Source organism: Artemia sp. Qi Xiang Cuo, chromosome 6, assembly GCF_049724085.1.
Source record: "Artemia sp. Qi Xiang Cuo chromosome 6, ASM4972408v1, whole genome shotgun sequence".
NCBI lineage: Eukaryota > Metazoa > Arthropoda > Branchiopoda > Anostraca > Artemiidae > Artemia > Artemia sp. Qi Xiang Cuo.
The window spans coordinates 78,289,962-78,312,156 of record NC_142799.1 but is presented as its reverse complement, the minus strand read 5'-3'; the positions used below and the strand labels follow the sequence as shown (position 1 = coordinate 78,312,156).

Here is a 22,195-nt window from a genome sequence, read left to right as displayed (position 1 = left end):
ATGAAATAGAGTTGCAAAAAAAAAAAATTCTTTTCTCTTTCTTAAGAGGATTTAAACTCTTCTTTGAAAGAAAATTAAACTGTTTGAAATAAAGAAATCTTACTACTTACTACTTACTTAAGTCCCATCCGTCCTCGAAGGTCGTTTTGGGGCCTCTTCATTCACTATGTTATTGATGTGGCGTCTGTATGAGCATCTATCTTCAGTCAGGCGTAGAAGTTGCGGCAGGTTGAGTGTAGAGAAGTTGTCTTTCCATCTCTTAGGGGGCCGACCTCTGGGACGAGAACCATGCACGCGACCATCGAAGACTGCTTTCGGCAGACGAGAATTTTCCATACGCTGGATGTGGCCTAGCCACCTAAGTTGTTGCAGTTTTATTTTATCAAGTATGGTGTGTTTGATCTTGAGGCTTTCAAACAACCTAATATTAGAGATCCTGTCCAGGTACGTAATGCCAGCAATACGGCGGAGTGACTTTGTTTCAAATGCGGCTAGGCGACGTTGGTCATCTGTTTTGAGGGTCCATGATTCAGAGGCGTACATGGCAATGGGTATAATCAGTGTGTTAAAGACACTTGTTTTCAGCAGTGTCGACAAATTCTTGTTCCTCCAGACCGGCATCAAGGCTTTAAAGCTAGAGTAGTTAAGCACCAGGCACCTCTTAATATCTTTTAAGTGGTTTTTACCGGACATTATAAGGCTACCAAGGTAGGTGAAATCTTCGACCCATTCTTTGTTGTCACCAAAGAGATGGGGGCTTGAGGTTTCATGGTTTTCTAACGTTCGTGAGCAGAGCAAGGTTTGCGTCTTTGAGAAATTGATGGTCATTCTATAGGAGCTGGTGGTTGACTGGATGTTGTTGGCCTGGGACTGAGGATCCCCAAGGTTCTCATCTACTTGGTCTATGTCGTCTGCATAAGCTAATTTATCAATCGATATTCCCCCAATGTGGACACCTGACGAGTTGTCAAGAAGTGAGAAGACAGCGGTAAGGACCAGGTTAAACAGGTCCGGTGAAAGCAAGCAACCCTGCAGCACACCAGTCGATGTTTCAAAGCTATCGGAAAGGCCTTCTCCCGTCATGACGCGGCTTCTGGATTTTGAGTACATATCTCTGATCAATGATACTTAGTTCTGTGGTATAGCAAAATGGAGAAGAATTTGCCATAGACCTTCTCTCCATATGAGGTCGATAGCCAGCTTTAAGTCAATGAAAAGGCGGAAAATACTACGTCCGAGTTCAAGATAGTTTTCCATAATCTGACGTACCGTAAATGTCTGATCAATCGTTGACCTATTTGGGTTAAAACCGGCCTGATATTCTGGAATCACAGTTGAAGATATAGCTCTTATACGCTCCAGCATTACTCTAGTGAGTATTTTAGCGGCGTGGCTCGTAAGGCTTATAGGTCTGTAGTTATCACAGATTGCTTTCGAGCCTTTCTTATGGATTGGAACTATCGTGGCTTCACACCATGAGGAGGGGAAGTGACCTTCTTCCCAAGCAGCAGTAGCAATTTTTAGGTATAGGTCAACAAGGGGGTCGCAATTTACTTTTAGTAATTCCGATTGGATTCCATCTGGGCCTGCAGCTTTGTTTGTCCTTAAACCCTTGATAGCCGATTCTATCTCAGATCAAAGTGGGAGTGGGCTTGGGTCTGCGGCGATTGCGGGGAAGCTGTTAAGCACCGATGGGTCTGGGAGGATCGTTGAGTTTAATTTGCTCTCAAAGTGTTCTTTCCATCTGATTCGGATCCCATCTGTAGTTTGGATCTGGTTACGATCTTCATCAAGGAGGGTACAGGCTTTCAGTCCCTTTTTTTTGGCTAGTTCACTCACTCGCCTGTACATGAAGTGAGAATCACCTTTCTTGAATGCCATTTCACATTGCTCACATTGTTCCCTTATATAGAAGCGGTGAGCACGGCGAGTGGCTTTCTCTACCACACGTTTCAATCGTTTGTACATATCCCGACTTTCTCTATCTACTTTGTTAGTGTGGTTGCGTTTTTCCTCACATAATGAGATTATCTCATCCGTGATCCAAGGTTTATGGTCCGCCTTTTGGACTCCCAGGGTCGACTGGGCGACATTGCATATAACCTGCGAGCTACTCTTCACAAGATTATCGATGTCATCTTTTGATAGAGTTAGCGGGGATGTAGAGAGGAGTTCAGAAATTCTTTCGGAAAGAGTAGCTGTGTAATTTTGTCGAGTAATTTGGTCTTTTAAGAGGTCTACTCTGAATCTGGGAGGCTTTCTGGAGAGTTTCGCGGCCGCTTTTAGACGCATTTTAAAGGAAGTCATAACAAGCGAGTGGTCGCTATAGAAGTCACCGCCAGCCAAAGTGACTGTGTTTGTGATGGAAGATTTCCAGCGTCTAGATACGAGGATATAATCTATTAGATTCTGAGTCCTTCCATCTGGGGATGTCCAGGTTGTTTTACGTTGGGCTCTGTGTTTGAAGAATGTGATAGTGATAACAAGATCACTATCTCGGCAAAATTTCATTAGGCGCTCACCTCTCTTGTTCAGCTGGCCATGGCCAAATTTGCCCATCACGTCCTCGTCGCCAGATGGGTCGTCACCGACAATGGCGTTGAAGTCCCCGATGACAACGACTATATCTTTTTTTTGGTACGGATTCCACTAGACACTGAAGTTGGAGATAAAAGTTTTCGGATTCTTCATAATCTCTGCTAGAGTCGGGTGCATATGCTTGGATGATTGTAAGATTCGCTGGTGAGCCTTTCAGGCGGATCATGATCAGACGTTCTGAGATGGGTGTTGCTGCGATTAGTGATCTCCCTCCTAGCCTTACTGGAGAGTAAGAAGTCCACTCCCTGTTGGCGTTTCCCATCAGCACGTCCTGATGGTACAAGAGTAGCTTCATCAAGTTTTTCTTCGCCGGTGACTGGGAGGTGGGTTTCGGATAGGCCGACTACGTCCCAATTGTAACGGTTTATCTCTCTCAGGAGGAGTTTCTTTTTTCCTTGTTTTGCAAGCGTTCTGATATTAAGGGTACCAATTGATTATTAAAGTCGATTTAGGTGATATAATGGCCTCCAGGGATGGAGTTGTCAAAGTTGAGATATTCGCGCAATTAGCGGTCGTCGTATCGTCGGCTGCCCCGGACGCGGTAGATCTAAACGCATGGCCTTCGTCGGTTTCCCCGGAAGCGGTAGCACTGGTTCTCACATTAATTTGTTTGCTCATTATCATCATAAAAGTGAAAAAAGGGGTTTCTTTGCTGGCGTCAGGACAGCGGCAAGCCACTCCTCTCTGTCCCTAGCAGGGCCCGACTATGTCTCTACGGATAATGCGTCCTTATGACATTCTGCACCACAAACACTTGACCCATTGCTGGGGGGAGTGGATTGTGACTGGTGCGACGTGTTCACACGCCGGTCGACCCTGCCCAGTGCACATCAGAAGGGCCTTTATCCTTCTCCTCCACCTGTATTTAGGTCCCCCAGGTGAGGGTGTTCCAGTTATATTTCAAGACCCCCAGAAACTGGGTCCCCCCTTGGTCCGTGCCTCCTATCTCCATGGAAATCGGAAAACTGATAAGAGAAGAGGAAAGAAGGGAAAATGGGAAAGAAAATTAAATTATGTAAAAGTAAGAAATTAAATTAACTAAAAATTTAAGAAATGAAATAGAGTTGCCAAAAAAAAAAATTCTTTTCTCTTTCTTAAGGGGATTTAGGATCTTCTTTGAAAGAAAATTTAACTGTTCGAAATATGAAAATTGGTGGGATAAAACTGATAAAGAGAATTTTTTTTAACTGAACAGAAAAAGAAACAAGTTTTTTACTCAACAGAAATAGAAGTGAATTTTTACTGAACAGAAAAGTAAGCGAATTGTTCAACTGAACAGAAAAAAACTAATTTTTTAACTGAACAGAAAAATAAGCGAATTGTTCAACTGAACAGAAAAATAAGTGAATTTTTCAACTAAATAGAAAAATGAGAAAAGATGCTGTTAAATCCTAAAAGATGCTATTAAATCCTTTGATGACACTGTAAATTGTTAAGTTGCTTGGCAGCATGAGGCCCGGGATTCGATCCAAGTTTTGAAGTTTTGTATAATTTCTTATATTCAGGAATACTTTGACTATTTTTCGGGGCCTTTTTAAAATCTTTCTCCCCCTCTTTTGAAGTGAATTCCTCCATGCGGGTATGGTTGTGTTTTTTTATTGGTTTGACATAGCTGCACTGTTGACTAAAACCGATGATTTTTGGGTTGATCTGTTTGTGTTCTAAAAACCTGCCTTAACGGTTGTGTAGAAAGATTTTAATTGAGCTGATGAAAAATGCATGTACTGTAAATTTCAAAAAATCACTTCTGGTTATATAGAAAACAAAATTTCTAGACAATTTATTTTTGAACAGAATATCTTCTTACTTATTGCCAAAATTTTCACCTGGCTCTAGTAGAGTAAGTTTTATTCTTTTTCTTCAATCAATCTCGCGTTACTTTTCCAAACCATTACTCCTAATGATAACAATTCATTGCAGCACCAACACACCTGAGGCCAACATAGCAGTGTATGCTCATCTTTCATCCCCCGTAAATTCAAAACTTCACCCTTTACCCCTTCCCAAAAATTAGAATTTCCTTCAAATCCGTTCTTATGTCATCTTCCTATCATAGGCAGTTGGAGTGGCTTGTGCCCTTTTTAATAATCGAAATTGATTGGAGGGCAATTAGCCCCCCCCCCCCAAGCCCATCATTCCCCCAAACACATCCAATCATAATTGTGAGATAGCCATTTTGTTCAGCGTAATAGATTTCAAAAGAGAAAATATGTTTTTGAGGAAGAAACTCCCCCAAAACCCTCAGGGCACGGGTTATAAGTTATTTCCCGGTGCTATATAAGTGTTCTATAGAAGATGTTCTCGTATACACTTCAAAAAAGGCTCATTCGAACGGAAAACCAAAGGGTAGTGCCCTTTTTAATAGTCGAAATTGATTGGAGGGCAACTAGTCCCCCCTCCCCCACACGCCCATCATTACCCCGAACACATCAAATCAAATTCTGAGACTACCAATTTGTTCAGCGTAGTTGATTTTCTGATAGATTATATTTTTTTGAGGAGGACAATCCCCAAAAACCTTCAGGGCACGAGTTGTACGTTATGCCTTGGGGGCATTTAAGGTTTATATGGAAAGGGTTGTCGTAGAAATTTCAAAAACGGCTAATTTGATTGGAAATTGAAATTGGATATTGCTCTTTTTAATAGACAGAAGGGACTGGAGGGCCACTGACTTCCCTTCCACGCCCACCATTTCCCTAAACATGTCCAATCAAAATTTTTAAATAGCCATTTTGTTCCACGCAATTTATAGTTCAGGAAGTTATACCTTTGAGTAGGACACTCTCCCCACAGTCTTCAGGGCAAGGGTTATAAGTTATGCCCTGGAGGCATCTAAGTTTTTATTAAAATCTTTGTCGTAGAAACTTGAAAAAGGGCTCATTCGATTGTAAATTCAAAGGTCTAGTGCCCCTTCAATAGTCGAAAGTGATTTGAGGGCAACTAACCCCCTCTCTCGCCCACGTTTTCCCCAAACACATCCAATCAAAATTTTTAGATAGCCATTTTGTTCAGTGTTGTGGATTTCCAGATAGAAATTATGTTTTTGAGGAGGACACTCCCCAAGAGCCCTCAGGGCAAGGGTTGTAAGTTACACCCTGGGGGCATATAAGGTTTTTATAGAACAGGTCGTCGTAGAAACTTCAAAAAGGGCTCATTCGATGGGAAATTGACATCGCTAGTGCCCTTTTTAATAGTCGAAAGTGATTGGGAGGCAACTAACACCCCTTCCACGCCCACCATTTCCCAAAACATACCCAATCAAAATTTTTAAATTGCCATTTTGTTCCACACAGTTTTAAGTTCAGGAAGTTTTATCTTTGAGCAGGACATTCCCCCCACAGTCTTCAGGGCAAGTTTTATAAGTTATGCCCTGGGGGAATATAAGGTTTTTATTGAAATCTTTGTCGTAGAAACTTCAAAAAGGGCTCCTTCGATTTGAAATTCAAAGGATTAGTACTCTTTTTATCAATCGACAGTGATTGGTGGGCATTTAACCCCCCTCTTGACGTAACCAATTCATCAATTACATCCAATCAAAATTTTTATACAGTCATTTTATTCAACATGGTTGATGGTTCTGAACATTAGGTCTTTAAGGATGACAACCCATCCCCCCCCCCACCCCTCAGGGCAAGGGTTGTAAGTTTTGCCCTGGGAGCATGTAAGGTTTTTCTAGAAAGCGATGTTGTAAACACAAAAAAAAGGGCTCATTCAATTAAAAATTGAAAGGGCTAGTGCCCTTTTAATAGTCGAAAGTGATTGAAGGACATCTAACCCCCCTCTCACGCCCACCATTTCCCCAAACACTTCCAATCAAAATTTTGCGATATCCATTTTGTTCAACGTAGTCGAAAGTTCTGGAAATTAGGTCTTTTAGTATGAGAACCCCATCAAAACCCTCAGTGCAAGGGTTGTAAGTTATCCCTGGGGGCATATAAGGCTTATATAGAAAGTTGTTGTAGAAATTTCAAAAGGGGCTCATTTGATTGTAAATTGAAATTGCCCTTTTTAATAGTCGAAAATGACTGAAGAGTAATTAACCCCCCTTTCACGCCCACCATTTTCCCAAACACATTCAATCAAAGTTTAGATATAGCCATTTTGTTCAACGTAGTTGAAAGTTCTGGAAATTATGTATTTAAGGATGACAAACCCCCCAGAGTCCCCAGGGCAAAGGTTGTAAGTTATGCCCAGGGGGCATATAAGGTTTTTAATGATATAGCTGTCGTAAAAACTTCAAAAGGGGCTCATTCAATTGGAAATTGAGAGGGCTAGTGCCCTTCTTAATAGTTGAAAGTGATTGGAGGGTAACTAACCTCCCTCTCACACCCCCCCCCCCCAAACACATCCAATGAAAATTTTCAGATAGCCATTTTGTTCAACGTAGTAGAAAGTTCCGGAAATTAGGTCTTTGAGGATGAACACCCCCCCCCCCACAAGCCCTCAGGGCGAGGGTTATAAGTTATCCCCTGGGGGTATATAAGATTTTTATTGAAAGCGTTGTGTTAGAAAATTCGCAAGGATTCATTTGTTATGGAGTTGAAAGGACTTTGCCCTTTTTTAATTGCAATATATGACTGAAGAGAGTCTAACATCCCTCTCACGCTAAGCTTATTTCCAATAATATCAACTAAAAATAATGATACTGCCCGTTTGTGTGGCGCATGACAACTTCCTAGAAGAGTTGTAATTTATGCCTTTGGGGCATATAAGGTATGTATAGGAAGTGCTGTCGTAGAAACTCAAAAAGGGCTCATTCGATTGGAAATCTAAAGGCCTAGTACCCTTTTTAATAGTCGAAAGTGATTGGAAGGCTTGACATTTTTATAGTAAAGATCGATGTGGGTACAATGTATTTATTTTTTTGTTGTTGTTGTTGTTTAGACCAAGGCACTTCGTATCGAAGGAGTTGTCGTAGGAACTTCGAAAAGGGCTTATTCAATTGAAAATAGAAAGGGCTGATGCCCTTTTTAATAGTCGAAAGTGATTGGAGGGCAATTAATTCCCCTACCACACCCCCCCTACCATTTGACTTTATGTTTAAAAACTAAATTTTTCCATACGATTAAATAAAAAAGCACTGTGTTAATGCTAATTCCCAATAAGGCGTCGCAGCAGTATCCTAAAAACGACTGGGGGTATTATGTTCAAACTTTCAGGGCTACTTCTGCTCTTAAAATTTAACCAAATCAAAATAGCGTAAGTGTATCCAAGCTATCAAAAAAAGTAAACAGACTTTTTTTGCGAATGGTATCAAGTTTTCCATTTCTGGTCGACTAGAGGACGTATGAAACTAAATTAAACACTACTATTTGTGTCCAGATTTTTAAAAGGGTGTATGTTGTTGAAAATTGCTGAAAATTTTTTTCCAGCATACAAATAGCAGGCCAAACTATAAATTCTTAAAAAAACGAAAAGATTTAAATTATTAATTTCTTCTTCTCTGAAAAGACTATGTCAATATAAAACGAACAGAAATTAATTAAAAAAAACTTTTCTGAAAAAAGTTCAGATGAATGTGAATGTTTTTGCTTTTATACCTTTAATAAACCAAATAATATTAACATTTTGATTACTAATTATCAGTATATGTAATTTAAATTGACAATGCACATTCATTTGTGTTTTTTTCAGTAAAGTGCAAATTTTGTTCTGGCCTTGGGCAGGCATAGGGGTTTTGAGCCCAAATTATGTTAATTTCTGCTCGTTTTGAGTTTGACTCGGTTATTTATTGTATTTTCTGTTCGTTTTCGGTTTCACTTATTTATCGATGCTGATTTGTGGTAGTTTCACGCTTGCTAGATTATTTGATTTTATTTTTGCTCATTTTTTGTTTAATAGAGTTCTTTACTTTTCTTTGAAAAACTTATTTTGTGGAAAAAGTTTTTTTTTTAATTTATCCCAATCAGGAACGACTTGCTTTTCGTTTGGCGCTAAATGAATTGCCAAAAAACACAATATTTGCATTCTGTCATACTTGGCCTAGTACCAAGTACCAAGGACATCAAAATGCAAACATTTTTTTTGTCCCGTGGACCAATCTTTAAGCTATTCATACCGGAAACTTGCGATTTTCTTTTCCGTCAGTGTTGTCGGACAATATTCTGGGCAGTGTTTTCGCTTTTGAATTTTAGAAATCCCTACTGTCCACCATAAAACCTCTATTTGTGCTTCCGAAATCAAATTGCTTCCGAAATCAAATTCGGCTCATTGGAATTTTTCCAATGAGCCGAAATATAATTTTTGCTATGCATAATTTTTTTCCTTATTCACTAGAAGAAGATATAGAGCAGTGTTTCCAGTCCCAAATTTAAAAATTCAAAGATTTCTTATCCCTGTCCCTCATTTCAATAGAAAGCGGTGTTTCCAGTCCCAAATTTTAAAATTCAAAAATCCTCATGAAGATCCCTCTCCCTCAGTTCAATAGAGAGCAGTGTTTCCAGTCCCGAATTTTGAAATTCAAAAATTTCTGATGAAGATCCCTGTCCCTCATTTTCATTCTATTATTTTGTCCATTTTTCGACGACCTTTATTTTTTGTAACATTTTTCGTTTTGTCATTTAAAGAAACTATGACATAAAAATGCAAACAGTTTTTCGCCCTGGATCCATCTCAAATCTATTCATACCGGAGACACGTGATTTTCTAAAATTCTCTTTCGGTTGTTTCAAAATTATAAATTCTTTCAGACAATACCCTATTTCCTTCAATGTTGTCGCGTGAAAATAAATCAGCAAAATTAATTACTTAAATTCTTATTAAATTAAATTTAAATTAAAGTTTGGTGTGATATTTAGGTTATCATACAGCAAGAAGATGCTAAATTTAAATATGGTAAATATTGTCTTACTATATTTCTATGCTTACAATCCTACAATAAATCGATCAGCCTCTTGAATACTAAAATCGCAAAATAATAAACTCCAATAAACAGCGACCAAGTCTGATCGTCAGTCCATAGTTTATATTAAAAATAAAAAAAAGCATGTAAATATTTCGCCTTTTCGACTTAAATGCAAGACTTAACAATAAAAGCTTTAAAAAACGCATTAAGAATTTGTTTATATCCATTTTGTTACATTTTACGAGTTAGACAGACATTTTGGAGGTTAAAGTCAAAACGGAGTGCACGGAGGAATTGATCCGGATCCCATAAAACTCGTTATATTACTGTCAAGACCTGCGCTGTATTTCCAGTACCTGATACGGTACCTGGCACGGCTCTACACAGAATAAACCGGGAACATACAATTAGTGCTTTCTTTTAGGCAAAGTAACATAGCCTTCGATTTCAAATACTTTGCTTTTAGAAATAACAGCAGAAAATTAAACATAGCATATATATGGTAACCACCCGCCCCTCTAATGTGCAAATATATAGTCCAAATTATATAATTCCAATGTATTCTGTCATAGCATCTATATGGTAGTCACCCCCCCCCCTAATGCGCAAATATATAGCCCAAATTACATAATTCCAATGTATTCTTTCATAGCATATATATGGTAACCAACCATATTTCAGTATTGAATTTAATCAATTCTTATTAAATTGAAATTAAATTCTGAAAATGCTTTTCGGCCGTATACATTCAATTATTAACAATATGTTGATTCACATTTAAAACTACGCCTTCAACTGACAGTTGGCTATGAAAGTAAATCAACAAAACTAATTAGTTAAATTCTTATCGAATTAAATTAAAATTAAATTCTGACAACGCTTTTCTACCGTAATCATTCAATTATTAACAATCTGCTGATTCACAATTAAAACTACGTCTTCAACTGATCATTGGCCTTTTTAAACTGTTTGTTTCCATATGTTTTTATATTATTATTGTTTTGCGGAGCGGGGCAGATTTTGACCCACAGTTCTTTTGTTTTAATTTGGCTCCTGCTAAACCAAAACTGCATAGAAAAATAAAACTCTAAAAAAATGAAAAACATAAAAAATGAACTTAAATATCTACTTTTGATATTGAAATTTGATAGCAGTCCAAACAAAGCATTAGTCTTAGCAAGTTAGAAAGCTAAATCCTTTATCTTCCTTTCTTTCTGAAACACTTGACCCTTTTAATTCTGTATAATTCAGGTGAGTTGGTGATGCAATTAATTATTAGTAGCAGCAGTAGTAGTTGGCAATCTGAATTCCTCAAAAACTGGAAAATAAAAATCATCAAAAACTGAATTCCTGAATTTTTCTAATTCATAAGGATATTAATGGTTGTGTTAGTTTCTATTTAACCGAATATTTTATTTTCACTGTCCTTGGTACAGTACGAAACATAGTACGTAACATTATTGCCATAAAAGTGAGATTGAGCCGCATTTTTCAAACATTCTATTGTTTGATTTATGGTCACTCAAACGAGCATCTAAAGCTATCCTTAAACAATCTCTTTGGGAAAAAGTTAACACCCCTTCCTTGGGATCTCGAAGTGCCCGCTTTTCAGCGCCATGCTTGCTTTAATTAACGTGGCTTCCAAAGTTCTTATCTTAGTTCGGAGATTTATTTTCCTTTTCTACCTATGCTTTTTAAACCGCGAAAAAACACCTTGTGCCTAGGTAGTTCTACCTTTTTTATTTTCACTGCATCCACCAGCTGACTAATAATGCTACCTAGGTAAGTGAAGCCATCTACTTCGTTACCTAACTTCCCCTCTCCTTCCTGATTTATTCCTAATCCAAGCCGTACTGTCCGCTAACATTAATTTTAAAGCCTGATCTTACATTACGAACTCTGATAATCTCCAAATATTCGCTCATTTTGTTAAAATTTTTGTCTAGGACACTCAGATCATCTACATATCTAAGTCTAGGAGAGTTTTACCTTCCCGTTGGATACTATGTTCTCCAATAGCTTTTGCCGTGTTCTTCAGAATTAGGTCTATCAAAATTATCCATATAAATGGGATTGGGCGTTTGCATGCTAGCTCCTGATTCAATACCAAACTAGCTGACCTCATTTCCTATCTTAATCGAAGCAAAATTGTTCGCCTACATAACACTAATCACTTTCATGTACATATTCGGTATGCAACAGAAGTTAAAATCAAAACTAGTATACAACGTTTCGACTTTTCGGAAGATCTATTGAGTTCTAAATCCGTCACCCCACAAAAAAAGAAAATATCGAATTTACCGAGAATCTCTGAATGCCCGAAAAATGGTATTTTGAGGTCATTTTTGACAGTTTGAGTCAACTTCGACAAGAATTGGTCGATGAAATCCCACCTTTCTTTCTGGAATTACATCTGGTCTATGTAGATCTGCTATTTGAGCCTTTACAATATGATACGTTATTCGCATATGCTCAAATAACTTAAAAAATACAATTAAAAACAGCCCTACTGACAATTCTACCGAATATCACACACAAATAACGGTTCAAATAGGGAAAAACTCTTTTATTAAACAGTGAAAAACAATGATAAAAATTCTGGATATTTTGATCACATACGCAGCAACCGTCATCAGGAAAGGCACTGTCGTTTTGGAAAATACCTACCGAATATTGAGAGCCACCTACCAAATTTTTTTACCAAAAATAACCGAAATTTTACAGACTAACTATAGTCGAGTAACAATCCCCGCCTGAGAACGAAAACGTTGTGCCCTACGGTTACTTTTATTTATATATTTCCCTCAAAATGTATGTGTATAAAAGATAGGCGAATAAATGGAAGAAAAAAAAATGAATTTTGGTAATGACTTGTAAGGGTTGTTCAAACAAGAATGAATCTCACTGGTTTAGTCACCTGCAAAAACATGAAATTTTCATAAGCTGATTATGCTGTTGTATTACTTATTTGCCGAAAAGAGTCACGTATAGAAAATTCATTGGGGTTTTATAATTCTGGGTATATATTTGACCACTAAATTATACCGAACTCTGAACACTATATCAATTTTTTACGAAAAAGACCTAGGCTTTACAAGTTGTTTGAAAAGAAGAGTGGAAAAACTGCCTTTCTTGTTTTTTAATTAACTCGATCAAATCTATGAAACTGAGGTCTAAATGGGACTTTCAGATACTTTTCCAATTATTAATCTAATTACAATCCAAATTAATATGTTTCTTTAGTCGTCAGATAAAAATAAAAAGGTAACTGGGGTTGAACGCAGGAGTTGGGGCATGTTTTTGTAACCAAATAAAAACTAAAATATAAATGACAATGTGAAAATATAACGTAAATAATTATATTAATTTATTTTTTAGGTTTTCAGATGGCACACCATCGGAGCCGGTTTTAGCCCTTGTTAGCCCTTTTACATTGTTCTCACTGCCGCAACATTTGATATCTCTAGTCAACCATCTTCACGGGTAAGATTTTTAGTTGTAAGTTCTATAGGCCAACTCCAAGTTAAAACTGTCTGAAAAGGTAAAATATCCTGACTAGAAAAATTTGAAGTATATCTGATCGGGGGGGGGGGGCACAGGCCCTCAAACTGTGGAAGATACCTCTGGTCTGCTTTTTGTATCTCTGCTTTTTGAAACTACTTTCAATTTTCACCTATAATAGGGATACCCTAATTATGTTAGGCGCGCCACTATGCCTGGCTAAGATATTTAAAGCACCGGAACCTTTAAGGGTTAGTGATATTGCTCTGATGAATCCTAGGTGATGGTGAGCGCTTTGGAATAGCTTATTTGATTTGTGGGGCCTTTTGTTATTGTGTTTAAGATGCACTACATTTATTAATTCAATTCAATTTCTTTATAACCTGTCAAAACAAAAAAGGGCGCAGATGCCCTAAATGACAGAGTAGCCTACACCATAAGGGGAAAAAAGAGAAAAGAGAAGAAAATTAATACACTGAACAAAAATATGTAGTTTTCACAATCATAATAACATAATCATAAGACCCATAATGTAACACAATCACAACAGAAAACACATAAGACATAAAAATCATAACCCAATCTTAAAATTATAAAAATAAAGAAGACCAATCATGATTAAGTTTACTGGCGGAAGATTTAAAATCTTTCATTCTTTTATCAATAATTGGAAAAGGAAAGATGAGAGGTATATGCAAAAGGAATTTAGCAAATTTAAAATAACTCCGGCGAACAAGTTTTTTTTTTTTTTTGAAGCAGAAAATAGTTGCCAAATAGGAGACAGAGCTGGTTGTACTACTATTGTACTATTATGTTCTTGTAGCTGGTTTGACCTTCAGCCTTGATTGGTGGCAGTTTTTGCTTAAGAACTGTTCTCAATTCAAGAAACAGCTCATTCGTGTCTGGCTGAGCAAAGTGACCTCCTTCGCCCCGATCAGCGAATCGAGGAAACGCTGACATTATTTGCGTAACAAGTACCATTCGATGAGCGTTATTATTTTTGTCAAGTCGATTATAATTTAATCGAATTTTTTAGATTATAATTTAAAGAAGCGACTAATATTTCCGTGGATGTCCAAGGAACCTGCCGATTTATGAAACTTACTAAGAGGGTCTGGAGGGGGAGTATGTTTGAGGGGTTTAGACCATAATTATTGCAATGGCACCGTTAATCTTTTACTTTTAAGATGAGTAAATGATTTATGAAACTTACTAAGAGGGTCTGGAGGAGGAGTATATGTGACAGGTTCTTATAAACCTCCAGTTAAGGACTATGGACCATAATAATTACAATGGTACCGTTTTATGCTTCTAAACGTTTTATGCTTCCAGTGGCGCCAAAAGTGCCGTTTTTAGTTCTATATGGCACTTGTGGATAGTAAAATTGATAAAAAGCACGTAGATATGAGTAATAGGTTTACAATGAGCCTTCCCGGGATATGCTGTTAAAAAATGAGTGCATCACCTTTGCAAAAATAGTGAATTATCTGAAAAGTAATCATAAGAAGGGATAGAACCATGATTGAAAAAAACAAACAAGCAGGAATCGAACACATGATAATCTAGTTTGAAGTCCAGCGCTGTACTAACAGAGCCGCGCCTCTAATAATGTAATTTAATATATTAGTGTTTGTAGGACTTTAATTGCGTAGCTATATAGCTACGCAATAGGAGGAATTTGCAGGAGGTGTTCTTGCAAACCTCCAGTTAAGGGTTTATGGACCATAATTATTGCAATGATACCGTTTTATGCTTTCTAGATTTTCCACTTAAGAAGTGGCACCAAAAGGGTTGTTTTCAGTGCTATATCTCATTAACGAATGGTTGATATGAGCAAAAGTGTGATGGAGCAAAAATGGTGATATGAGCGAATGGTGATATGAGCAAAATTGATAAAAAGAACGTAGATATGAGCAAAAGTGGTACTCGTCTATTATATAAAGCACACTCGAGAAGTAAAGTTTGGTGAATGCTAATGAAATAAAACAAAATTTTGATGAAAATATAATAGTTTAAAAACAAATTTGGGCTATATAGTTGCACACTGGGAGGGGGGATAAAGCATAGCATATATTAAATGCGTAACCTAAACAAACCTCTTTTAACCTAATGAAATAAATGTGATGAAAAAAGAATACTTTATTTACAAAATTGGGAAAATCAAACTTGGAAATATGCTCCCATAACGCTGGAATGTCCTCAAGAATCGCGTTAAAGTGAACTCGGCCTTCTGCCTTTAATGCCACCCGCCAAATGTACTCTACTAAGTATGAACATAAATGATGGTGGGATGTACCTCGGTGCCGTTTGTTCCTCCACTTTGCGAAACCCCACATTCTCTTTACTTTTTGAGTAGAGGTGCCGGTTTCTGGGTCGACAAAAATACTTTTGTGGTTCACTTTCAATTGAGTAAGACTTGCTTGTTTCAGTTCAGTTGTGTTGTAGCCCTTTCAACAATCGGAACTAATTCTTGAACATCCATGGTGAGACGCTATATTCTATCACTAGTCAAAGAAAACTAACCGGTGTCCACAAGAATCGCGTTAATAATGAACTAGAATGAACTAGCTCAAGAATCGCGTTAATAATGAACTTTTCTTTGTCTTCGAGACGGTCAGCCGGTGCCAAAGCTCCCAATTTAGTAATTCACAAATGACCATCACAATTCTGCTAATAAAGTATTCTATTTTCATCACACGCCACCAAGCTTATATAAACCACGTACATATGAGAAATGGCTTTTGAATGAACTTTTAAGCATCTCTCTATGATGTTCTAGTAACCCACTAGGCCTGGATAAAAAGAAAAAAAGATCGTTTTAACATTTTTTAACTTTGAGTTACATTAGGCAGTGGCTCGCTCTTAACTAGGCTGCATCTTTTGCTCCAACCATGACAAAGAGATCATTGCAGATTCAGCCAAGAAACTAATTAAAATTGAAATCTCTGAAATCTGATAGATAGTAGAATTTTCAAAAACCTAGTCAAACAGTTCATGCTAAGGAACTGTAAGTAAGCAGCGATCCGGCTCAATAGTAACCGAAACTCTAAAGAATGAAATTTTGATACCAAAAGATACATCAAAAGAATCAGATTTTCATGCTGATCTCAAATATATAAGTTTCATCAAGTTTAGTTTTACTAATCAAAAGTTAAGTGCCTGAGAAAATCTGCCCTCCCACGCTCATTTTTTCGCAATGTCACCCGATAAAAATTTTGAAATAGCCATTTTGTTCAGCATGGTCAAACAATACAATAACTATGTCTTTGAGGATGACTTAATCCCCCACAGTCCCCGGGTAAAGGGCTACAAGTTATGAACTTTCCCCAATGTTCAAACAGTTCGTGGTAACGAACTGTAAGTAAGGAGCGACCCGGCTCAATAGTAACCGAAACTATAAAAAATGGAATTTTGAAACCAATAGATACATCAAAAGAATCAGATTTCATACTAATTTCAAATATATGAATTTCATCCAGTTTAGTCCTACCCATCAAAAGTTACGTGCCTGAGAAGATTTGGCTGATTTTCGAAAAAAGGGGGAAAACCCCCTAAAAGTCATGTAACTGTAATGAAATTCACAGCATCAGTTTCAACATATCAAAGAACCTTACTGTAGATGTTTCAAGCTCATATCTGCAAAAATGTGGGATTTTGTATATGTTGCCAAAAGAAAGATCGCGGGTGAGTGTTTATTTGTTTTTTTTTTTTTTCAGGGGTGATCGTATTGACCCAGTGGGCCTAGAATATCGTGGGAGGGCTCATTGGAATGGAAATTAAAAGTTCTAGTGCCCTTTTGAAGTGACCAAAAAATGGAGGGCAACTAGGCATCCTCCCACGCTCATTTCTTTCCCAAAGTCACCCGATCAAAATTTTGAGATATCCATTTTGTTCACCATGTTTGAAAATATTATAAGTATGTCTTTTAGGATGACTTAATCTTCCGAAGTTCCCGGGGGAGGGCTGAAAGTTACGAACTTTACCCAATGTTAACATATAGTATTGGTTATTGGGAAGTACACAGACGTTTTCAGGGGGGATTTTTTCTGGTAGTGGGAGGGGTTGGGCCGGGGGTTATGTGGGAGGATCTTTCCATGAAGGAAGTTTTCATGGGGGAAGGGACATTGCTATGAAGAGGACGCCGGATTTCCCAGCATTATTTAAAAAAAAGATCAGAAATTAAATATAAAATAAACAAGTTTTTAAACTGCAACAGCAGCAACATCAAAACTTAAAACGAACAGAAAATATTACATATATGATTGGGTTCACCCCCTAGTCAATACCTCGCTCATTAATCCAAATATTTTTTAGTACTTTCATAAGAGCTATTTATTCTAATTAACGGCCTTTGTGGTTAAGCGGTCATTTTTAAAGAATTGGAACAAAATTTGATTTTTAGCTTAAAGAGCAAGGTATTGACTAGGGGGCGAACCCCCTAATATACGTATTAAAAATATATGAATATAGAAGTTCGTTACGTAAGTTAATTCGTAAGTTACGTATATTTATTACTAATAAGAACGTTCGTAAATCAAATTAAACCAGTTTCGAGAAAGCCATTTAACCAAATAAAATTAAATTAATATGCAAATTTTGTTTTAATTATTCATGTACGGTGGGCCAAGATCAAAACCTGCATTAATTCAAAAATGTTCAAAAATTAAATAAAAAAAACAGGTTTTTTTTAACTGAAAGTAGGAACGACGTTAAAACTTAAAACGAACAGAAATTATTCAGTATATGAAAGGGGCTGTCCCCTCCTCAACGCCTTGCTCTTTACGCTAAAGTTTTTATTGTTAAAAAAATAGAGTTGTGAGAAAGTACTAGAGTAATAGAGTTAAAGAGCGAGGTGTTGAGGAGGGGACAGCCCCTTTCATATACGTAATAATTTCTGTTCTAAAGTTTGACTTTCTCACTACTCTATTTTTTTTAAAGTTTGAAAAACTTTAGCGTAAAGAGAAAGGCGTTGAGGAGGGGACAGCCCCTTTCATATACGGAATAATTTCTGTTCGTTTTAAGTTTTAATGTCGTTCCTTACTTTCAGTTAAAAAAACTTGTTTTTTTTATTTAATTACATATAGTATTGGCTATTGGGAAGTATACAGACGTTTTTCAGGGGGAGTTTTTCTGGTAGTGGGGGATGGGTGGTTCGGGGCTTACATGGGAGGATCTTTTTATGGGGAAGGGATATTGCCATGAAGGGGGTGTCGGATTTCCCAGCATTATTTAAAAAAAAAAACGATCAGAAATTAAATTAAAAAAAAAATTTCAACTGAAAGTAAGGAGCAACATCAAAACTTAAAATGAACAGAAATTATTATGTATATGATTGGGTTCGCCCCCTAGTCAATACCCCGCTCTTTACGCTAAAGATTTTTTAGTACTTTCATAAGAGCTACATATTCTAATTAACGGCCTTTGTGATTAAGGGGTCATTTTTAAAGAATCGGAACAAAATTCGAGATTTAGCATAAAGAGCTAGGTATTGACTAGGGAGGCGAACCCCCTAATTTGCGTAATAAAAATGTACGAATATAGAAGTTCGTTACGTAAGTTAATTCGTAAGTTACGTATATTTAATACTAATAAAAACGTTCGTTAATAAAATTAAACAACTTTCTAGAAAACCATTTAGCCAAAAAAAGGTAAAATTAATATGCAAATTTTTTTTTTAATTACTCATGTACGGTGAGCCAAAATCAAAACTTGCATTAATTCAAAAACGTTCAGAAATTAAATTAAAAAAAAAAAAGTTTTTTTTAACAGAAAGTAAGGAGCGACACTAAAACTTAAAACGAACAGAAATTATTCCGTATATGAAAGGGGATGTTCCTTCTTCAACGCCTTGCTTTTTATGCTAAAGTTCGACTCTTTTTCACAATTCCATTTCTTAAAAGAATAAAAAACTTTAGCTTAGAGAATAAGGCGTTGAGGAGGGGATAGCCCCCTTTCGTGCACGGAATAATTTCTGTTCGTTTTAAAATTATTGTCGCTCCTTACTTTCAGTTAAAAAAACTTGTTTTTTTTTAATAAACATAAGCAATAGCTTTTAATTGAGCCATTAAACATTTATCTACGATGGTGTGGTTGCCTGCTCATGTTTCAGTAGTTTACTGATGAGCAGATGATTAATGAAACTTACTAAGGGGGTTGGGTGGGGGAGTGTAGGGGAGGGGTTCTGGTAAACGTACAGTTAAGGGGTCTGGAACATAACTATTACAATAGTACCTGTTTTGTGCTTCAATGCTTTTCCACTTATGAAGTGGCACCAGCTCGTAAAAAAAAAGCCAGCTTTTCTTTTACGCTGTTTCTTTTTTTTTTTTGCTAAAAATGAGACTGTCATTCTTCTATAATATATTAATTCGTTCGTTTTTCTGTTTAATAGGCATTTCCTAAGCGAGTTGACCAATTATGCGGAAACTAGGCAAACGTTAACCTCTCTGCCAAGATCGTTTGGTTTAAAGTGTTCCTGGGGCGTGTGAACCTTTATGGAAAGAAAACACTAGAAGGGTGGTAAAGGAGGGGAGTTTGCTGGAGGTGGAAGGAGTGCTGAGACATACGTTTTCAATTGTTAACTTATGACGTGGCACGTAATATTATTACCCTTATATATCTCGGGGACTTTTGTACGCAAGAATACTAAACTCAAAGTTTGCCATTTCATAGCTTCTGCCCTATGTTATTCTTGACCTTTCAGAGCCAACATTTTCTGATTGCGACAGGAAATTGTCAGAATTGGTCGGGTAATTTCAGGAGGGATGGCGCTGAGGATGAGTGTTTAGACAGGGTTTAGCTGGTGATAGAGCGATATCGAGAAGCACTAAAAATTTAGATCATGTGAAAAATTATTATAAAGATTATTGAGCAACGCCGGTTAGGTTTCGGCTAGTTTTTAAAAAATACGTTTTTTTTCCAGATTATGTGAACACGAAGAGGCACGACCTTTGATGATTTCGTAACGTCTTGCACATGGCCTGTAATATATGTGATAGTTTCCATCTTGGCTTGACTGTTCTACTGTGTAAAGCCGAGTCCAGGACCCTCCCACCTTGGAGATGTATTTATTTGTAGCTCTTAGAAATTTGCTCATTTTTTATTCTAATTTTAGTGTCGAAAATTTAGCTATATAAAATACTTTTTTAGTTCTTGAAGTTGCTCTTTCTATTATTTATATAGGGTTGGGTTTTTTTCTTTGACAGTACTCCTACTGCGTTCTTCTCAATGGCTTTGCAGCAAAGAGTGTGGTCACCAAAGTATGAAATTACCAAATATTTATTATGATGTGTTTAAGCATTTAAGCATAGTTGTACCCAGTGTTGCCATCACTGACGATTTATCTCAAAATCAAGTGATTCTTTTTGCCTTAGGGATTTTGGGGTGGCTTATAAAATTAATAATGATGATGGATGATCAAATATTTCGTGTTAACGAGTTGTAAATGAAGATTGACTGGTGGCAAAGTAACTGAGAGTCTAAAAAACAAAATTTTAACAACAATAAATGTATAAAAAAACAGCTTCTGTCTGACAAAATCCTCGTTTTCTTACCCTTTTTTGGTTTTATCATTTATTATTTCCTTTCTTCTCTTAGCTTTATACGTCATGTATAGCCAGTGTGGTCTTAGAAAGTATTTACTTTCTACGATGATTCCAAATATATGAAATTCAGTCAATTTAAAATCGTACATGAAAAGTTGAGAGCCTTAGAAATTTGTATGAACTTGCAAAAAGGGGGAAAACACACCCTAAACGAGATAAGATTTTCAGTGAAAATTCCGTCATCAAGCTTATATAAGAACTCTATTGTGGAGGTTTAGAGTTCCTACGTAGAAAAACACAAGGTTTTGCATTTTTCAACTATAAATTTTCATATGTTTGGACACATCTACTTTTGCCAAATTCCCGCCGCAAATCGGCGGGTTTAGCCGATTTTTTACAAATTGGTTTAGAATAATTAGGAAGTTTTATGCATAGCTTGCCAGTTTCAGATCTTTCCGCAGAAGAATGCCGATTTATTCTATTTTGTGTAGCATAGGATAAGGATAAGATATTTATTTCAAAAAATGACTATCATAAGCCCCGAAGGGCCGAATTCGCATTTCGGGGTCATATAATAAAAAAAAACATAGAAATAGCACAACAACTAAAAACCTGGCTAAACAATGCCAAAAACAACAATATCAGAAAGGCAAAGCCGTTCATTAGTCTAAAAAACAAAAAGTGTCAAATGTAAGAAAGTTAAAAAGGCACAAAATAAAACAAAACAAAAAAAAAAATGAGATAAAAATAGTGTTAAAAAGGTTTAAAAGAGAGTATATAAAAAGGGAAGGGAACGGAAGAACCAAACGGACACAAGCATGGGTATCACCAGTACAAAAAAAAACTAGTGGTTTATTTGATCATTAATGAAGGGGAAAAAGGTTTTTTCATATCTGGAGGTTAAACAACGGATGGGGGACAAGAGAGGGACGGGTTCAGAAACAGTACGTGGCAGGTGGTGTCTGGATGGGGAGTGTCTTTTGGGGAAAATGTTTTTCGCACGAGGGTTTATTATTGCATTTTTTTCAAAACGGAGGCACAGCGTTCCTCTCCTGTGCTCAAGAATTTCCAGCTTGGCCTTTTTTAGAAGGAGTGAATATGGTACCAAAGTTTCTTTAAAAAATTTTCTTAGGGCTCTTTTTTGAATAGATTCAATTTTATCTGATTCATCACGGGAGATGCCAGGATGCCAAACTGGACAAGCATATTCAAGATGTGGGCGGACAAAGGAAGTATAAATCCTTAAAGAATGGGATGGGGGGATGTTAAATTTATTCAAGAGCTTAGGGAGAGACATGGATGCATTAGCTCTACGGACAATATCTTTCACCTGGATATCCCACTTTAAATTAGCGGAAATTGTAACCCCAAGTAATTTAAAGGAAGACACAGAAATATCTGGGGGGATAGGGTCAAGGAAGGCGGGAGTAGATTTCAAGAAATTTATCGTCATTATATTTGATTTAGTGGAATTTACTTTCATATTTAGGCTCTTAGCTTCATCCGAAATGTGGGTTAGAATTTCAAGGGGGTCACTTTTAATATTCCTGTTACATACTTCGAGGATCGACTAGTCATCCACGTATTTCCACCTTTGGGGGAAGTCCTTACCAATATCGTTAGTCATGACTAGAAATAAAAGTGGCCCCAAATAAGGGTCCTTGAGGAATTCCGCAATATATAGGGAGGGAGTTAGAGAAAATATTTTTGT

The 22,195-nt window shown here is 36.9% G+C and overlaps 1 protein-coding gene across 1 annotated transcript in view; it reads left to right on the top strand.

Annotated features, from left to right (window-relative positions):
- The window catches only part of LOC148951625 (uncharacterized), a 129,195-nt gene extending 109,098 nt beyond the window's left edge, over positions 1–20,097 (top strand). The window contains exons 9-10 of the mRNA XM_089090374.1: positions 12,821–12,925; positions 19,863–20,097. Of these exons, the coding sequence (XP_088946500.1) occupies positions 12,821–12,925; positions 19,863–19,905 (148 nt within the window). The 3' untranslated portion in view covers positions 19,906–20,097. The remainder of the gene's footprint in view (positions 1–12,820; positions 12,926–19,862) is intronic.
- The last annotated feature ends 2,098 nt before the right edge of the window (positions 20,098–22,195 follow it).